This window comes from Marmota monax, unplaced genomic scaffold, assembly GCF_021218885.2.
Source record: "Marmota monax isolate L192 unplaced genomic scaffold, Marmota_monax_Labrador192_F-V1.1 WCK01_AAM20220418_F8-fsc00185, whole genome shotgun sequence".
NCBI classification, from domain to species: domain Eukaryota; kingdom Metazoa; phylum Chordata; class Mammalia; order Rodentia; family Sciuridae; genus Marmota; species Marmota monax.
In genome coordinates this window covers 553,227-572,803 of record NW_026693278.1, presented here as the reverse complement: position 1 = coordinate 572,803, position 19,577 = coordinate 553,227, and the positions used below count along the sequence as shown (strand labels likewise).

At 59.5% G+C, this 19,577-nt stretch overlaps 1 protein-coding gene across 1 annotated transcript in view; it reads left to right on the top strand.

Moving 5' to 3' along the window:
• Positions 1-18,735, top strand: part of Dtx1 (deltex E3 ubiquitin ligase 1) — a 28,763-nt gene extending 10,028 nt beyond the window's left edge. Inside the window, exons 2-9 of the mRNA XM_046456503.2 lie at positions 4,303-4,993; positions 14,936-14,997; positions 15,259-15,420; positions 15,654-15,715; positions 16,108-16,266; positions 16,340-16,501; positions 16,602-16,691; positions 17,463-18,735. Coding sequence (XP_046312459.1) covers positions 4,303-4,993; positions 14,936-14,997; positions 15,259-15,420; positions 15,654-15,715; positions 16,108-16,266; positions 16,340-16,501; positions 16,602-16,691; positions 17,463-17,687 — 1,613 coding nt within the window. The 3' untranslated portion in view covers positions 17,688-18,735. The remainder of the gene's footprint in view (positions 1-4,302; positions 4,994-14,935; positions 14,998-15,258; positions 15,421-15,653; positions 15,716-16,107; positions 16,267-16,339; positions 16,502-16,601; positions 16,692-17,462) is intronic.
• The last annotated feature ends 842 nt before the right edge of the window (positions 18,736-19,577 follow it).

The following is a 19,577-nucleotide window of genomic DNA, read 5'->3' as shown; positions in this document are numbered from 1 at the left end:
GTCTCTGATCTCTGATCCACACTCCCTCCCTCTCTGCCGCCCACACCCCCGTCCCCGGGGGCCAGCCCCAAGTCCTCCCACTGACACTTGACCAAAGCCCTCGCCCCTCCCCGGGTTCAGCTGGAAAGAGGGTGGAATTTTTCAACCAAACATTCTTCAAACCCAAGGAGGGAAGGAGGGAGTGACTTCAAAGGCAGTCGGCTCAGGGAGACGGGGCTTGCAAAGGGGGCGCTGGACACCGCCGTCCCATGCGGATGTGGCTCCTTGTGGATCCGGTGTCCTGGAGGCTGGAAGGTGCTGGGGGCCACTCAAGGACACCCACAGAATGACTGGAAGGGCCAGTCGAGCCTCCAGGCCACCAGCCCAAGGCTGTGCCCGTCCTCCTCTCCAGCCTCGTCTTAGACCGTTGTTCTGTCCGCAAATCTAGGCCAAGGCCACTGCAGAGGAGCCTCTGGGTTTCCAGCTGTGCTCCCTTGGAAATCTCAAGATCCAAGTCCAGGCAGGTCACCAGGGAGCCAGCTCCCCCCAGCCTGGTCCTCTGGTCCTCAGCCGGCCAAGGGCAGGAGAGCTGGACGAGGGGCAGGCAGCAGCCGAGGCCCAGCGGGGTGAGGCCCGGTGGGGAGGGCATCAGCCGCCCTAATTACTCCGCTCTCCAGGTTCCAATCTGGTTTCAAAAGGGCCCCAGGGACACAGCCCTTAATAACTGCCAGTAAACAGGCAGGCAATCGATGGCGGCCAGAGCAGCCTGCGGGGCCGGGCTGCAGAGGGGCCGCACCCAGCTTTGGGCCCCTGGTCTCCCCAGCTGCAGGTCCACTCCCCGCTCCCTCACCACCAGGACCCCAAGCTCCTCCTCTGGCTTTATGTCTGGGTCCTAAATCTGACCTGACCCTTTTTTTTCCAGAAGCCATAACAGTGAAGGAGATTAAGACAAAAGCTGCTTTACCAACAATGGCGGGAGACCCTGGAAGGCTTGCTAGAGGGGGTGGGCCCGCAGAGGACCCTGGTGATGAACAGGTGGGGGGCTGTGTGTGATGACCGTCATGGGATCACATGTGGCCCAGTGCTCTGCTAAGTACTTTCTTCTTGTCTCCCAGGAATTCTTTGGGGGAAAGTATGAACACCTCCACTTTACAGATAAGGACGCTGCTCTGTGTGGAGCCCGGGTTTGCACCTCTGAGGCTTCTGAGCTGCTTCTCCCCCTCCCCACAGCCTCCACCCTCCTTCACAGCTCGGGGCTTGATAGCGTGGTCCCCATCTCTTCCTGTCCCCCCAACAGGTTGTGCTTCCCAGGGACCCAGCACTTTTATCCTTGAGGCTCACAGGACATGGAAGCCTGTCACATGCCCTCCTGTTGCAGATGGGGAAACTGAGGCCTTGGAAGAGGGGGACTAGGGCACCAGAGCAGGTGGAGAAAGGACCTGGGGTTGCTCGCTAGCTGGCTCTCTCCTGGTCCCGCCCCGGGGGAGCCTCGCCAGGGGAGAAATCGATCCTTGCACACTCAATTAAAATGATAAGTCAGCCAGCAGGTGGGGGTGGCCCGGAGGCCGAGTCTTCCTGAGATTGTCTGGAACATGGCAGGGGCCCAGGGACCTCATTCCCTAGGGCCACTCTCCCCACGACCTCCGCCCGCCTCTCTGTATCCACAGCTCCATGCCTCGGTCTCCCCAGCTCTCGGGCCCCAGGCGCTGGGGGTGCAGAGGTGAGCAGAGCAGCTGAGACCCCCACCTTGGGAGCTGACAGCTGGAGGGGACACAGTGAAGGAGCCCCAGGTTACGTGTCATGTCAGGCCGTGGTGAAGAGCCAGGGAGAGAGAGAAAGCAAGGTGACAGGCAGCTGTCCCAGGGCAGCCCACTTATTAGGGGGCCTGGAGAGGTCTTCCCAGGGAGGTGACGTCTCAATGGAGACCCGAAGGAGAAAACAGCCCTGAGAACGCCGGGACGTGGCTAGTTCACATTCAGACAGGAGACAACCGAAGCAAGGGCCCTGAGGAGGGACAGTGCTTGAGACATTTGGGGACAGCAAGCAGGCCAGGGTGGCTGGAGTGCAGTGAGAGGGGACAGGAGGTAATAAGTCGGAGAGGACGGTGGAGCCAGACAGCGCGGGGTTTTGTAGGTCACAGCAGAGACTTTGGCTTTTATTCGCAGGGAGCCCAAAGCGCTGGGGATTGTAAGCAAAGCCGAGGCTGATGTGACAGGCTGAGCCGGATCTCGGGGCTGCCATGTGGGGACAGATGGCAGTGGGCAAGGGCAGTCGCTCAAACTAGTTATGAGTCTCCTGCAAAAGTCCAAGCCGTGAGGTGCATGGCTTGGCACAGGTGGGGTGGGTGAGGTGGGGGGATGGTCAGGTGTGGAGGGATGTGTTTGAAGGCGAGGTGACTGGGCTGTGGACACGTGGAACATAGGAGGTGCATGCAGAAATCCAGAAGGAGTCCAAGGTTTGTGGGTCCAAGAATGAGCAGCCCAAAGATTTCAGTCAGGGCAGGCCCCCAGCAGGTGGAGATCAGAGTTGGAAGGTCAGGAAGTCGGGACTTGAAATGAGGCTCTCTGCCTCCAGCCCTGGGGTTACCCCTACACGGGACCTTCCAGCAGCCCTCTGTGAGCGCGCAGGGATGTGTCATGGATTAACATCACCCCCACTTTCATGATGGGGCCCCTGAGGCCTGGGGAGGCTTCGGGGCCAGGCATTCCTTCTGCAGATGCCAAAGGAACCCAGCAAAAGAGGCTCTGCCAAGTCCCGCAGCCGGGACCTCGGGTGAGCGCTGGTTAACCTAGAGTGTTCCATGGAGCCTTGCTCTCGGGCAGTACCCAGAGCTCCGGCAAACGAGGAACAGCTGGCTGGAAGTGAAGTCTCAGTGCCCTAGTTTACAAAATGGGGCACCCGTTAGTACCCACCTGGCCGGGTATCCGGCGGCTCTTACGTGGGCTTCGTAGGAGCGCTCAGCAGAGCCCTCTAAAGAGCAGCAAGTCAGCAAATGTTTGTTGAAGGAAGGGACAACTAGACAAAGAGATGAATGAAAAAAATTAATAAGTGGAGGAGAGAATGGAGAAGGCCCGTGTGGGTACAGGTTTTGAAGCGGAAAAGAGCAGCCCAACCCAAAGGGACCCGTGCGCCCACGAACGGATTCTCCCGCTCCTTCAGCCGCATCTCCTGAGAGCAGTGCTGGGGACATGGATGTCCACAGACGGGCAGCCCCTGTCCTTGGGGCGGTCACATTCTAGCAGAGGGAGACAGAACCCAAGATAAGTGGGTAAAATGGAAAGTGTATCAGACGGAGAAAGTGGAACAGCGCAGGAGAGAAGGAAGCATGTGGGGCGCATAGGAGGTGGGGACCGCAGGCGTGACTGGTGCAGGGACGAAGGTGTGAACTAAGGCTGCAGAATAGGCACAGGTGTGACTGGGAAGCGTAATGGGTGGCCGCAGGTGTGGACCAACTAGCGGAATGATTGCGGAATGAAGGAAGGAGCGCATGAGTGCGTGGACGGAGGCGCGGCTATGTGGGTGGAGGCGTGGCTCTGTGGATGGAGGCGTGGCTACGTGGATAGAGGCATGGCTATGTGGACCGAGGCGTGTTTATGTGGCTATGTGGATGGAGGCGTGGCTACGTGAACAGAGGTGTGGCTATGTGAGAGGAGGCGTGGTTGTGTGAGCAGAGGCGTGGCTATGTGAATGGAGGCGTGGCTATGTGGACGGAGGCGTGGCTATGTGAGTGAACGAAGGAAAGAATTATGGAATGAATAAATGGAGGAGGGCTGGGATCCACCGGAGTGAATGAGTGAGCTCATGGCAAGAACTGCATGCCACTCCACGCCTGGCCTGGCTCCCTGCTGGTGGGGTCCTGCCTGGTCTAAGCAGCCCCACCTCCTCCGCCCTCCTCCCCCAGGACCTCTGCGCCTGGCGTGGCTGGGGCGCTCACTGTCCTGGGCCCCCCAGGCCTTGCTGACTTCCTTCCCCAGCTGTCCTGGGCCGAGCCTTGGCTCACTTTCCCACCCCGTCCTCTGCTTCACATCCCACCCGCCAGGCGAGGCATGCGCAGGACCTTCCGCCTCCCTCTCCCCAGCCTAGACGGACCCCCCAGTCTGTACTGAGCCCTGGTCCCCTGCCCGTGCTGACCTCCCTCCCCTCCCTGCGTGTGCTGACTCCCCCCTCTTGGTTACTCCCCCCTGGGGACCTGTGCTGAGTCCCCCTGCCCCTCCACCTTTGCTGTCCCCCAGCCCTCTGACCTGACCTGACCCCTACCAGGGCTGGCAGTCCCCACCCACCTGCAGGCCTTGCCCTGCGCTGACGCCCCCTCCCCCATCACAGGCACCATGCGACCTGTGCGGCGAAACTTCTACGACCCGTCATCAGCGCCAGGCAAGGGCATCGTGTGGGAGTGGGAGAACGACGGCGGCGCGTGGACGGCCTATGACATGGACATCTGTATCACCATCCAGAACGCCTACGAGAAGCAGCACCCGTGGCTCGACCTCTCGTCGCTCGGCTTCTGCTACCTCATCTACTTCAACAGCATGTCGCAGATGAACCGCCAGACGCGCCGCCGCCGTCGCCTGCGCCGCCGCCTGGACCTGGCCTACCCGCTCACCGTGGGCTCCATCCCCAAGTCGCAGTCGTGGCCCGTGGGTGCCAGCTCTGGCCAGCCCTGCTCCTGCCAGCAGTGCCTGCTGGTCAACAGCACGCGCGCCGCCTCCAACGCCATCCTGGCCTCGCAGCGCCGCAAGGCGCCCTCCGCGCCCTCCGCGCCCCCCGCGCCCCCGCCACCACCGCCCGGAGGGCCACCTGGCACGCTCGCCGTGCGCCCCAGCGCCACCTTCGCGGGCGCCGCGCTCTGGGCCGCGCCCGCCACCGGCCCCGCGGAACCCACGCCGCCCCCCGGGGTGCCCCCGAGGAGCCCGAGCGCCCCCAGCGGCGCGCCCACCCCCGGGCAGAACAACCTCAACCGGCCAGGGCCCCAGCGCACCACCAGCGTGAGCGCGCGCGCCTCCATCCCACCCGGGTAAGACGGGGCCCTGGGGGAGGGGGCTGTGTCACTGCAGGCCAGGAGAAAGCTCAGCCGCCCACTAGAGCCCGGAGCTAAGATTGCAGTAACAATGCAAATGGCCATTAATGTAGCACCCTTAAGAATTCACCCTGTGTGGAGCTTTACCTGAGGCCTTAAAGCGTTGCCCAGGATGTATCTCCTGCACAAGGACCTGTGAGGTGAGTATCCTTGCTATCCCCGCGGCACAGGTGAGGTCCCTGAATCACAAAATATTCCCCAAGATGATGCGGTTCACCCCCCAGGCAAGCACTGCGGGTTGCCGCCTCTGTGCTCCTCTGTAGCTAGTTCCTCTGCGTCCCCATTTATTCCCCGGAACAACTCAGCGTTCCCATGGTACAGACAGGGAGACTGAGGTGTGGTGACTTCTGAGGGTCACTCGGGGAGAGCAGAGATTGGCGCCTAGATCTTAGGATTCCTCTATGCACTCTGCTGTCTTAGTGAGTTTGGGGCCTTGGGGCCCATCTGAGTCCCTGAGGCTCTTCCACGGCTGAATCAAGCTTTGGCCCCTTGCCCATAATATTTCCCTGTAACCTGCACCAGAAGTATCACTATCACTTTGGGTTAACTTGCTGGTCTTCAAACTGGGCTCCAGGGACCCTGGGATGACTTGGAATAGCCGCAGGGGCTGGGAGGGGCTGCAGGGAAGACCAGCAAGCAGCAGCCGGGCCCTCTGCCCTCGCATTAGCCACAGCAGCGCCACCACTGGAATTCCCTTGTCCAATCTGGCTTTGCCAACAGAAGTTCACGGGGGAAAGAACCCCATCGTTACTGAGTCTGGAAATCCCTGGGCTAAGGTGCTCCAAGCCCCAGGACTGGGGAGCCAGGGAGCTCCTGCTGGCTGCTCACCCTGGGGCTCAGGCCGGATCTGAGCAGAGGGCCCCGCCTGACCCTCCTACTGAGAGTCCTCAGCCTGGGCCAGAGAGGAAGGAACAGGTGGGTGTGGGCTGTGGTCCTCCAGGGGAGGTGGCAGAAAGGCCAACTCTATCTGTACCACCTTGGACAGCCCAGGAGACTGGCAGTAATGACCTGAGTGCACGACCTTCAGGATCACCACCAGAATCTCCTTGTAATAAATAGAAAGGACAAGATTGGGTAGGATAGGACAAAGTGGCACATAGCATAGTTCCAACAACTTAAAATTCGCATCATTTCTGCACACACTTAAGACCTTGCCAGACAAAATTAATTTGCCTTTGATGAAATGTGTTTTCTTCTTCTTCTTCTTCTCCTCTTCCTCCTCCCACTTCCCTCCCTCCTCCTCCTCCTCCTTTGTATTAGGGACAGACCCTAGGGACACTTTATCACTGAGCCACACCCCAGTCCTTTTAAAAATTTTTTTTTTTTAAACTTAGAGGCTGAGTCTCATTAAGTTGCTGAGGCTGGCCTTGAACTTGGGATCCTCCCTCAGCCTTCCAAGTAGCTGGGATTACAAGCCTGTGCCACCGTGCCCAGCTATCACTGGTGAAAGTTTTGAGAGCCATTGTTCTAGGGCAGGCTGGGAATTACTCAGCTTTTCTCACCCAGTATTAATTCTCCAAATGGGGACTATCCCTCATCTACGGAGCTGCAGAAGACAATGCAGTGAGTGTCTTCGTGGAGCACGCAGATGGCCAGGGAGGTGGACATAGGGCCATAAAGGAGTCTTTGGACCTGACCTCTGGAGAGAGGGCAGAACTGGGGGACAGGACAGTATAGGAAGAGGGAGTGGTGGTCAGGGAGGACCTCTGAGGAGGGCGCAGATGTGAAGCAGGGCTGTTCCAGGCACATGCATCTCAAGGGGACTTGAAGGCCTGGATGCTCAGGGCAGGAGGAGTGAGGTGGATGCAGGCTGCAGTGTGGGGCACCAGCCAGAGGGGGAAGGGCATCCTGGGCAGGACGAGTGCCGAGGGGTGGGTAGGAATGAATCCAGAAGGTTCTGGAGGCTCCCTTGGGGCAGCGGGCGCTGAGGTTCTTTCCAGATAGGGTAACAGAGCTGGTCCTGGGGCCTCCAGGGAGCCCGTGGTCGGTGCCCCTTGCAGTGGGAGCCATAGAGTGCTCTTGAGCTCAAGAGGACGGTGGGAAGGAAGGCTTCTCCCTGGAGTCATCCTGGGACCTGCCGGAGGTCTCTCCTTCCCAGCCCCTCTTCGTCCCCCTGGAAGCTACTTCTGACCTTCCCTGAGCTCAGACATTGGCCTGAAAGGCGGGGGCACTGCCCGGGCCTCCCTCCTCCCTCCCCCATAATGCGGACGCTGCCCAGCCTCACCCCAGACCCTGGGCACACAGGCCGGCCAAGGGCCTCCAGGGCGGAGCGCGGACAGGCAGACCCACCCCGCTGCGCAGGCCCCGCCTCCTCCACACTGAGCCTCCTGTTGCCAGGGCAACCGAGGCCAGTGCAGCCCCTGGTGAAAAGGGACTGGAGCTGGGGGTGTCTCCCTTCGCACCCTGGCCCCCCCTCAGCCCCTGTCCTCCCCCTCCCTCCTCCTGTGTCCGTGTTAGCTGGCCAAGGCTGTGGGGACACAGTGCCTCCGGCTGAATGGCTTGGACACCAGACATGTGTCCTCTTGTTCTGGCCACTGGAATTCTGAGATGGAGGTGCGGGCGGGGCTGGTTCCTCCTGAGGCTTCACAAGGTCCTACTGTGTGCTGAGTTTCCTCCCCTTAAAGGGACACCAGTCCTGCTGGATTAGGACCCACCCTGAGGACTTGCTCCAACTCAGCGGGCCCCATTCTGAGGTCCTGGGTGAGAATTCTGGGGCCAGGCCCCCCGGCCCTTGGCCACCCTCTGAGCGTCTCCTCTGGCCCTTGGCCGTCCAGGGCTTGCTCTCTCTGGCTCTGTCCGTCTCTCTTCGGCCTCCACCCCTCAGCTCCTCCATCTCCCTTCTCCCTACCCTTCTGGTTGGGTGACCTTGGGCAAGTGACTTTGCCTCTCTGGCCTCTGTTTCCCCATCTGACAAACAGAGCTGCAGCCACCACCTCTCAACAGTCGCAGTTGGCAGAGCTAATGACAGGCAGATGCTTTCCCACCATTCCCCTGACCAGCGTGCAGGGGGCACAGGACTCTCCAGACAGGCCCCACCTGGAGGTGGGGAACCTGCCCAGAGTCACACAGCCAGTGGGGGCAGAGTGTCCACCTGGCTGGAGGTTTTTCCCACGTGCTCTGTACTGGGGCAGGAGCCAGCTGGCCATCTGGGCCTGGGGGACATGCAGGGGTGGGGAAGATCCGTCCTGTCTCCTGACAGGTCAGCGTCCAGCACTTTGGAACACAGCTGTGGGGCAGGGGAACCAGACTCAGAGTTTCCATCCCACGTGGGAGGTGGGGAGAGGGACAGCTGCGGCCTGTTTCTATTTATTGAGCATCGCTGTGTCCCAGGCGCGACTTCAGTCTCTACACGCATCACCTCTCAGCTGTGGCGAAACCCCCCACGACCGGTCCTGTTATCTCTGTTTCCAAATGAGGACAGGGAGGCTAAGACACTTGCTCAAGGTCAAGCACTTAAGACCCCGATTTGAAAACCCAAGTTAGCCAGGGTATTGAAGTGCCCACCCATGTCCCCATGCCATTTTGAGCCATGGTCCAGAGGGTATCAGGGAGTCCAAGGGAAGGGGCGGACCTGCAAAGGCCAAGTGTGGGCCCAGCTTCAGCCCAATCTTGCTGTGTGACCTACCGGAAACCATCACCCTCTCTGGTCTTCAGTTTTTGCTTCATGTCAAAGCACCTGCCTCCTCAAGTCTGCACCCATTCCCTCCCCTCCGTATTAACCTTGTGCAACACTGCCAACCCAACAGGGGCCAAGGAGGGACCCTTTAAGTTTTCACATCTCTCTCTGGATGCTGAGGACCTCCTGCCATTGGCTGACGCAGCAGACGGTGGGGAGATGGGCTTGGGAGTTGTTTTGGTGGTTTCCTCTTTTTGGGCTTTTTGGTTTAAATTTCTTGCCGTGATTTTATTTGCTGCTGCAGTTCTTTCCCAGGAATTACCTATAATAGGCTCAAAGGTCTTCATAGACCAGAAGGTACTCAGTACTCAGTACTCAGTCCTGGCCTGGCCTGGTCCCTGCGGCCTCTGGCCTCCCCCTGCCCCTTTTCTGGCCCAGCTGGTGCTGGGGCTGGGACTCTGCCTCCCACCACCCAGCCCCCACCTGAGGCACTTCCTGCCCTGCTCCCTGGGAGGCCAGACCGCACTCCCTGCACCTCGCTGCACCACGTGGCCACTCAGGCCGTGGGAACGGCAGCCTCCCTCCCTCCCCACCTGGCCAAGCGCTGGGGGGCCCTGAGACCAGCGGTGAAAGAGGGTGACCCCCAAGCCCCCAGGCCTCTGGAGAAGTCGGATCCCCAGATGCCAGTCACGGTCAGATCCCTCTCCAGGAGGTGCGCAGGAGGGAGGGGTCCATTGACAGAGAGGCAGATGGACATGCTCTCCTGCCCCTCCACCCACTGCTGCCAGGGCCCAGGGCTCCCCAGGGAGCTGCCTGGTGTATGCCAGGGACCTGAGGCCAGCAGGGGCTGGACACGGCCATCAGAGAGAGTGAGGAGTCTTGGGGATGGGGTGGGGGAGGGGCAGGGGCCAGGTGCCGGTGGGAGATAGAACCCCAGCTGACCCGCAGGGAGGGACCACGTGGTCCCCTGGCCATGTACCCACTGGCACAGCCCCCAATCCAGCGTCCCTGGGCTGAGCCACCCCACAGTCCAGGTCCCCAGGCTTCAGCCCAGCTCTGGGGCTCAGAGGCTTCTGGAGTCTGGATGGATCCCAGATGGTCCCAGACCAACCTGGTGTGGTCATCCTGCACTCTGACCCAGAAACCCCAGGACCTGGTGCCCGCTGCTCCACTCGCCAGCTGGGGGACCTAGGTGAAGTCACCTCCCATCTCTGCAATCCTCACAAATAGGTTTTGGGAACACAGCTGTCCCAGTGGCAGTGACCTCGGGAGGAGTGTGAAACTGCATCTCAGCCTATGGGTTAGGAGTGCTGGGATTGATTGGTGATGCCTGCCATGGGCGCCGGGTGGGTGGCAGTAGTGTGTACGAGGTTGATTTGGTGTCTCTGCTCTCACCTTGTCTCTGGGAGTGGAGTCACATTTGAAATTAAAATTGGAATCGCTGTTTCTGAGGACACCAGCCCCTTCCCCCAGGAGACCAGGCTCCTAACTGGCTCCCCCCACTTCTGGCACTTACCCAGAGTGCATTTTATAGTGTGTCAATCCTGGGGTCACAGGGCGGGTCGTGGGTCAGACATTTCTAGCAGCTCACAATCTGGTAGAAGAGATAAGGGTGGAGCCACACAGAGAGAAAATGCTTTCCTCCTCAGAAAAACAAACACCGTCCTTCTGGGTGAAAAGAAGAAATAGATATGAATCCACTGTGGTCAGGTCAGAAGAGGCCTGTGCAGATGGTGGCCTCTGAGGTGTCTCCAAAGGGCAGAGGGAAATCAGGGATGGATAGTGTAGGCGGGCAGTGGAAACCGTGTGGTGGAAGTACCTGGATGGACACGGGCAGGGAACTGTGTGAGAAACAGCCTAAGCAGGTCTCCCTGCATCCTCCCGTCCTACCGAGCACTGCCTCCCAGCCACAGTGGGCAGCATCTGCTCTTTCTTGGCGGGGAGAAGAGATGCAGCCCATCCCTGCCTCCCAGACTAACCCTGGGACCCCTTTTTTTTTTCTTTTTTCCTCAGCCTCTAATCCATGATAAGAGAAATTGCTTCAGGTAGCCACTCCCAAAACCCTAGCCACAGAAGCCCTGCCCGGGCAGCATTTCCTAGAGCAAGGTGTTGGCCTGCCCTGCCAGATGCCCCTTAGTGACACCTTGATGAATGCCAGCAATGAACCTCCTGGAGCCGGGAAGCTGCAGGGGATTGCTCTCTGGGACTCTGTGAGTCACTTCAAACCTGTGCAGAGGATGTCTAAGGAGGCTGTGTCCCGAGCAAAGCACGTGCTCGTGAGTCACCTGCTCGGAAGAGCCCCACAGAATCCACTCCTGCAAGGAGCGTGCATTGAACATCTACTAGGTGCTTATCTGCTGGTGGGAAGTCAGGTGGTCAAGACAGCTGGGCCCCAGCAGGTGTCATTCAGCCGAGAGGAGTCAGCCACTGGGATCTGGGGGGGGGGGGACGCCTTCCTTCCCACGGAGGACACAGTACGATTCCTGGTAAAGGGACTGTGCTCCTGCTGGAGGAGCAGCTGAGGTGTCTGGAGTGGAGGGTGGAGAGGTAGGAGATGGGTCACAGGCAGGGACAGGCCAGATGGCACAGGGCCTGGACATGCTCAGCAACTGTTATGCCATGGAAACAAAAGTAAGTAAGGTAAGGACAAAGACAGGGACGTCACTCCAATTTGGTGACCTTTGAGCAGAGACCTGGGTCAAGCAATTCCCTGGGGATATCTGAGAAAGAGTGTCCTGGGCACGGAGCCAGCACATGCAAAGGCCCTGGGGTGGGAATGTGCGTGTCATAGTGAGGGACACAGGGACACCAGGGTGGCAGGAGGGAAGCAGTGCCAGGTGCACACACAGGAAACGGGGTTGGAAGAGGAGACAGGGTCAGGTGATGGGGAGAGGTTTTGAGCCCTGCGGGAGCCACGGGGACCCAGAGCCAGGAGCACCCAGGTCTGATACAGGACTGAGAAGGGCGGCCGCAGCTGCATCCCTGCCCTGGATGAGCCCCATCTGGCTTCTGGCCAGAGCAGATTTCAAAAGGGCCGCAGGATTCCTCAGACCTGATGGCTGGGCCCCCCGGAGGCAGGGCAGGGGTGACGGTGGTCCCCCTCTGGAGGCCCGCGGCGGCAAGCGGTGTCCAGACCGGAGGATGTTCTCACTGCCGGGAGGAAACGCACGTCCCACATCAAAAGGGGGCCCTGGGCGGCTCCCACGCTGGGCGTCATGGGAACCCGGCTACCCAGGGTTCTCGCAGGCGGCCTGCAGATTGAGACGGCTGGGGGCCACCTTGGGACTGTCCCCCTCGTTCAGCAGTGGGTACATTTAAAAAAGTAAAAATGCCCCGCCGTCACACGCGCTCACAGCCTCTCCTGGGGCCAGACTGGCTTTCGTAAACCAGGGCTTTCTGGGCTTTCAGATATTTTGGGGCTCCAAGGTCTAAAACTTTCTTGGGGCACCCTCTGCCTAGCTCCCAGGCCAAAGGCTCAGCAAGGCCAGGTCATCAGTGGGGCCAGACTTTGCCTGCACCATAGACCCCGGCAGCCATGGGCCTCTCTGATTGAGAGCAGCTACTGCATGGCTGTGGCGGGATCTGCTCAGCTCAAGGGAGTGCTGGGGTGGATTGGTGATGTCTGCCATGGGGGGCGCCCAGGTGGTGGTATGCATGCTAAAGAGTTCTCTGTCCACCATTTGATTGATGGTCCTGGGTTGGAGGGATGTTCTCTTCTCATGAGACTCAAAGCAAGGAAGAAGGGTGGGCAGATCCCGGCCTAGAGGTGTTTGAAGGGCAGAGTCTGGATGAGGAGCACTGGGGACATGCCTGTCTGCTGTCCTATAAAGCATGCAGGAAGTCCTAGAAGGTCCTGGGAGATTGTGACAACCTGAGAAGGGCAGATGGATCCTCAGCCCCACCAGCTTTGAGCCCCAGAGTTGCCAGAAGAAGAGCGCCCTCCCCTTGCCCCTGTACCGGCCATGAGCTCTGCTCGTGTGGACCCTCAAGACCCAGCCCCTTACAGATGGGAAACCAGGGCACCGCGCCTCGCCCACCTGCACTGACAGGTCCCGGGACACCCAGGGCCTGTCCTCCCACCCCGCCATCCTCAGGGGATGTGTGCAGTGACAACATCACCCCAGGACCTCCTCCATGGCTGGACCCTGATGTCTTTTTCAGGCCCTGAAGGGGTCTGGGGTGAACTACAGCCCACCTGGGTGGCCGAGTGGCCACAAGCTGAGAACTATGTGTGTGTGGGGGGGGGCCTTCTGTGCTGGGCGTCTGTGTGCCAGCGTGGGGGTGTGGATCAGAGTGTGAGCACCTGTGTGGCAGGAGAGAGCGTGTGTGCGTGTCCCTTGTGTGCTGTGAGTGGGTCTGTCGTCTCCATGGGTGGACAGCAAGTACCTGAGGGCTGCAGGTGCTGGTACTTGTGCCAGGGCCGAGTGCCCGTCCACCCAATTTGCCATCTGCTCCCCACAGGTCCCAGGAGACCCAGGGCCTGTCCTTCATGTGTCCCAGGGAGGTGGCCGTGGCAGGGGCTGTCCCAGCAGGCATGAGCTGGCTTCTCTTGTCCAACTGCGTCCCCCCAGTGGTTAGCGTGTCTGCACGTATGGGCCTCTGTGTGTACGAGGGGCAGTGTGTGAGCATGCCCCAGCTTCCTGCCGCTCAGTGTCTTCCCTAAGCATCTGTGTTTATCTGTGTGCAGGGAAGTGGGTCCCTGGTATGTGTGCACGTTAATTTGTCACAAGTTCCCTGGGACAGTGTTTGTGTGTCTCCAAGCATGTGTGTAGTGTGTTCCTTGGGAGGTTTTGTGTGTGCCTCCGTGTGTGTGTGTGTGTGCGTGCGTGTGTGTTCCCAGGCATATGTAGGCACAGTGTCTCTGCGGATGTGTGTGTGTGCCTGTTTCTGGACCCACCACATTGGTCCCAAGCCTGCCAAGGGCACCATTTGCTTGAAGAGGCACCCCAGCCAACAACCCGAGCCAACTGTGCCTACTGGGGACAAGTGACCAGGCAGCATTGGCCAGGCTCCTACCTCTGCAGGCCAGCCAAAAGGCTGCTGCTCCTGCTTCAGCTGTCCCTGTCCCCTCCCTTCTTGACCCCACCCCCACCCCAAGGAGAATCCCCAGCCCTCAGACGCTGCTGCTCTTCCCAACATGTCCAGCCTGGGCTCCAAGCCCAGCAGAGCCGGACACCATTCGCCTGCATCAGCCGGAGCTAAAGCCATGAAGATTCAGGCAGGCGGGTGCCCAGTCCCCCCAGCAGCCCCCCATGTGAGCCTCCACTTTACAGAGTTTAAGAGACTTGCTCCAAGCTGACAGAGCAGCCCTTCCTACTATGGCTCCCTCTCTCAGATGGAGAGGAGTCACACCGTGACTTAGGGGAGGAGGCTCAGCAGAAAAATCCCTTGGCCAGAGGTGTTGGTAACGATGCAGGTGACAGGATGTGGGTGACAGTGAGGATGCAGGTGACAGTGAGGATGTGGGTGACGGTGAGGATGCAGGTGATGGTGAGGATGCTGATAATGCTTTGAAGTCTTTACTGGGTGCTAGGAATTGTGCTCGGCTCTGGACTTGGGGAATTTCATTGAATTCTCACAGCAAACAAAAAAGGAGGTACCTCATCAACCCCTGCTGCAGATGGGGAAGCAGATTGGGAGAGGCGGAATGATGTGCCCGGGCTCACGGCTGAGCAGGGGCTCAGGAGAAACGGAAGCATCTCTGGTACTTTTTCCCAGGGGCTGCCTTAGTCCCAAGCACTGATGTTGGTGAATTTTGTGGAAGGAATGTTCATCATCAGATGTCTTTGAAAGACCTGGATGGACTATTGCCGACCATGTACCCTTACACGGACTCACCAGCGCCTTCGGGGTGCTCTCAGACTCCTTAAGACTCTCCGAGAGAGGGTCAAGTGTTTCCTAATTTATTTTATCCCTGAGTTCTTTCCCAGGATGTTTTATGGGTATTAGTGTTCCATATATCCACATCAGAGCCTATTTAGTGCCCTAAATCACTGATAGTTGGATTTAGGGCACAGTCACCAGGGGAACCGAGGAGGCCGGCTGTGGGGTGCAGAGTCTAAGCTAAGCCTAAGGGAGCAACCCACTAGAGTCGCAGCCGTCCTGACCACACCACACCCCAAAATAGGATGCCACGGTAGGAATGGTGTCGTGCACCAAGAGATCAGGGTGTGCCCAGGGATCAGAAACCCAAGACAAACGAGATCCTCTAATGGGGTCAAGGGGCTGGTGTCCAGCTGCCGCCTCTTTTCTTATTCCTGCAGTGTCCCCGCGCTCCCGGTGAAGAACTTGAATGGTACCGGACCGGTCCATCCGGCCCTGGCAGGTGGGTTGCAGGCCAGAAGGGGACCAGAAGGATGCAGTTGGCATCCTTGGCTGCTGGTGGGCGGATCCAGGAAAACGCCCACTAGTATTGGGTGCCCTAGGCTCCGACTAGGGGTGGGGCTCAGTGGGTGGGGTCAGGGGCGGGACAATCGATGGGGGCGTGGCCCTGAAGGAGCATCTGTCCATTAGTGAGGAAGGCCATACGTGAGTGTGGGCGTGGCCAGGGAGACGCCTTACCCCTGATGTCTCGCCCCGCCCCCAGGGATGACAGGGATCCTGCTGTGTGCGGCGGGGCTGCCAGTGTGCCTGACGCGGGCTCCCAAGCCCATCCTGCACCCGCCGCCGGTCAGCAAGAGCGATGTCAAGCCCGTGCCCGGCGTGCCCGGAGTGTGCCGCAAGACCAAGAAGAAGCACCTTAAGAAGAGTACGCCTTCCGCAATCCTGCCAACCCCGGCCTCTAGTTTGTTAAGACTTGTCACCTCCCCTGTCTCCCCTGTCCCTGACCACCCCATCCTTCGGGAACTCCCATTATAGCTAGCCCCCAGCAAACCTCGCACCTCTGGGCAGCCCTCCATCCCTAACCCCGTCCCCAGTCAAGCCCCGGGCAGAGATGAGACTCCGGATGCCCTCAAGCCCCGCCTCTTGTGTCCCCTGCAGGTAAGAACCCCGAGGATGTGGTTCGAAGGTACATGCAGAAGGTGAAAAACCCACCTGATGAGGTGAGTCCCTGGGGAGGGGACGGGCCTCACACCCCACTGCAGACTTCTCTGGGTTTTAGGTAATAGGGGTCCCTTCCTGTAGCAGGCTCTTGCCACTTGGTTTCTGTGAGGTCTCTTGATGACCAGAAGCGCTTGAGGTTAATAGAATCGCATCTGTCAATCTTTTGAAGATTGACATGAAAATTTCACGTCACATTTCCCCCAAAATGTTTTTAAAGTTTTGTTTTTGAGAGTTAAGCCATTAGTACATTTGGAGGGGGTGGAGGGCGAGGGAGACGTCTCCTCTGGGACATGAGGGTGTCCTCTCTTCCTCTGCCAAATGGCTGCTGCCTATGGTGGCCGAAGGTCCTGCCCCTCCCCTCCCCAGAGCTCATTCCCTTCCTGCCCCCCAGGATTGCACCATCTGCATGGAACGGCTTGTCACCGCATCGGGCTACGAGGGTGTGCTGCGGCACAAGGGCGTGCGGCCGGAGCTCGTGGGCCGCCTGGGCCGCTGCGGCCACATGTACCACCTGCTGTGCCTCGTGGCCATGTACTCCAACGGCAACAAGGTGAGCTGCGCAGGCAGGAGGGGAGCCGGCAGGGGCGGGCGCCTGGGCACTCACACCTCCCGCCCCCACCCAGGATGGCAGCCTGCAGTGCCCCACCTGCAAAGCCATCTATGGGGAGAAGACAGGGACCCAGCCACCTGGGAAGATGGAGTTCCACCTCATCCCCCACTCGCTGCCCGGCTTTGCCGACACCCAGACCATCCGAATCGTCTACGACATTCCCACGGGCATTCAGGTGAGGCTACCGGCCCCTCAGGCCCCCACCTCAACCAACGCCTTCCCCACCGGAGTCCTCCACCTGCTGTGGCTTAAGTCCCTGCCGCCCCTCCCCATAGGGCCCTGAGCACCCCAATCCGGGGAAGAAGTTCACCGCCAGAGGATTCCCGCGCCACTGCTATCTGCCCAACAACGAGAAGGGCCGGAAGGTGGGTACCCACGGGGGCACAGGGACTGGACACAGGCAGGGGCCCCAGCGACTGTCAGCCTGGGCCTGGAGTCCCGATATCCCCAACCTTGCACCCCAGTGATATTGACCACAACCATCTCCTTCATACACCTCATCCTCTTTACCAGCCTGCTGAGGTCTAGGTTGGACCCCATTTTACAGATAAAGAAATGAAGCTTCAGAGAAGGCAAGTAATTTGCCCATCACACAGCAAAGCAGTCCAAGCCCTCCACCGCCACACTATATATTGATCTTTTTTCTTTTCTTTCTTTTTTTTCTTTTCTTAGTACCAGGTGTTGAGCTCAGGGGCACTCGACCACTGCGCCACATCCCCAGACCTTTTTTGTATTTTATTTAGAGACAGGGTCTCACTGAGCTGCTTAGTGTCTTGCCATTGCTGAGGCTGGCTTTGAACTTGCAATCCCCCTGCCTCAGCCTCCCAAGAAGCTGAGCTTACTTACAGGTGTGCACCATCCACTGCACCCAGCTTGCTTTCTTTTTCAAGAGAAGCCAGACATTGAGATTTTCCGTGTAGAATCTCCAGGCTTCTGAATGTTTGCCACTAATCCACAAAGCAGCTATTTAATACAGCATGGGGTCTAAACCAAGGACAGCCACCGGCCACCCGTTTGAGACCCTTACTTTACAGCAGACAGGGGGAAGGGAGGCAGGATGGGGCTGGGGGTGGGAGGCACTGCCGCTGGGTAGGAGTGGGGACTGCCTGTGACCTCAACCTGCCCCCGCCTCCCAGGTGCTGAGACTGCTCATCACCGCCTGGGAGAGGAGGCTCATCTTCACCATCGGCACGTCCAACACCACGGGCGAGTCAGACACCGTGGTGTGGAACGAGATCCATCACAAGACAGAGTTCGGCTCCAACCTCACGGGCCACGGCTACCCAGATGCCAGCTACCTAGACAATGTGCTGGCCGAGCTCACCGCGCAGGGGGTGTCCGAGGCTGCTGCCAAGGCCTGAGGCCCAGCCTGCCCACCCTCCCTCCTGCTTTGCCCTGGCGGCTCACGCCTAGCTCAGCCAGGTGTGCCCTGGTGGCCCATGCTCGGGGCTGGGGCAGGAGCCCGCAGGTGGAGCCCGACTTGTCTAGTGGCAACTGGGATGATGGGAAGAGGACAGGCCACGGGGCTCCCACCATAGCTCGCAGAACAGGCTGCAGAAAGAGTACCGGCAACCGCAGCGACCTCCCTACCAAAAAGACAGCGACCCTCCCCTCACGCCAACACACGTGTCCTGTTGAACACATGCACGCACACCCACGTGCCTCCACTTGCCCCCAAACTGGGGGAGAAGAGACAGAAAGATCCCATGATACCCCGTGTGTGTCCCACGTCTGTCCCTGTGGCTTCTGTACCGCTTGTCTGCACAGAGGACCCATGGCAGGCATGAAGGGGCCTGCTGGGGCTCCCAGGAGGACACGGGAGTCCACCCCTGGGCCTCACCCACCCTGTATCATCACCCGTCTCTGCCCCCCACGGGGCTGCGCACTAAGTCCCGGGGAGGAAGGCCCCAGGTGACCAATCCTACAGAGGGCTGGGCCACAGCAACCCGGGGCAAGGGACATCTTATTTTGTGCTCGTGTCTGTCTTTTCTTCCTTCTGGGACCCTGAACCCCGCCTCTTGTCCCATCTCCAGCCTTATGTCTGTCCCAGATGAAAGCTCTTCTTTCCTCCCGCCCCATCTCCTGGCCAGATGGCGCCCATCTTTGAGACCCAAAGGCTGTAGCTTCTGGATCGAGGAGCGAAAGGAGGCCTTGATCAGGCCAGCGCCTCGACGAGGGACAGCGGACAGCAAAGAGTTACTTTCCCTCTCCTCGGGAGCGGGCGGTGGGGTGGTTGAGAGTCTCCGGCCAACCAGGGGCCCGTTACCCAGGCAACTCACCAGCTCCGCCTCTGTTGATTGGCTGCCGCGGAGGACGTCAGCCAAGATTTAAAGGGACGCCAGCGACTGCTCTTTTGAAAACCTACCCGTCCCACTGTGGGTGGAGAAATAAATGGTCTTTCTCCTCCTCGCCCAGCCCCGTCTCTTCCTACAAGCGGTGGGGGTGGGGCGTCCCTGTTGCTGGGACTTTAGGGACATTGGGGGTGATGGCAACCTCAGGGCCACCATCTGGGGCAGCTGGAGAAGGAGCAGGGTTCCCATCATCCTCATGTCCTGGAGCAGAAAGGCAGGTGGGTGGCTGGGGCAGAGGCAGACCCTCCGAGCTCCAAAGGAGGCAGAGGGGACAGCGACTTCACAAGAGCAAAAGGTAGTGCACCCACCTGCTTCCTGACCCAGTGACGTGAGAGGAGGAACTCGGGCTGGGAGACTCCGGGAAAATACGGGGAAACAAGGACACACTGTGATCAGCCCGTTGGGGACTTCGGAGCCCCAGACTCTGTCTTCAGGGAGACAGGGCAGACCCCAGGGTCGCCAAGCGTCAAAGGTTAGCCGCAGCCACAGGCCGGGACGCGGCGTGGCAGCGGTGCAGGTTGTGGCTCCTGGCGACCCCTGCTGGCCACCCGCGGAATAGCACTCTCCTGGTGCGCTTGGTGCCTGGCCAGGTAGGCTTCAGTCCCACACTCCACGCAAAACCAGAAATGCGCCCTTGGAGGCCCTTCCGGCTCTGCCAGGGTCTGTGGCTCCTTCTCAAAATTCTCACCCTAACCCCCAACAGAGAAACTTGCCCACTGCCCGAACTCGTAATTCTCAGACGCGAGGTTCACCCACTTGGAGAAAACCCTGATTCCTGCCACCACAAATCCGCAGGATCTGGATCCGTGGTTGGGAGAGACCCCGCAATCTGTATTTCTAGCAAACAGCCCAAGAGGTGGGCTTTGGCCCTCCTCTGCCCCCGAGGGACCTCGATAGAAA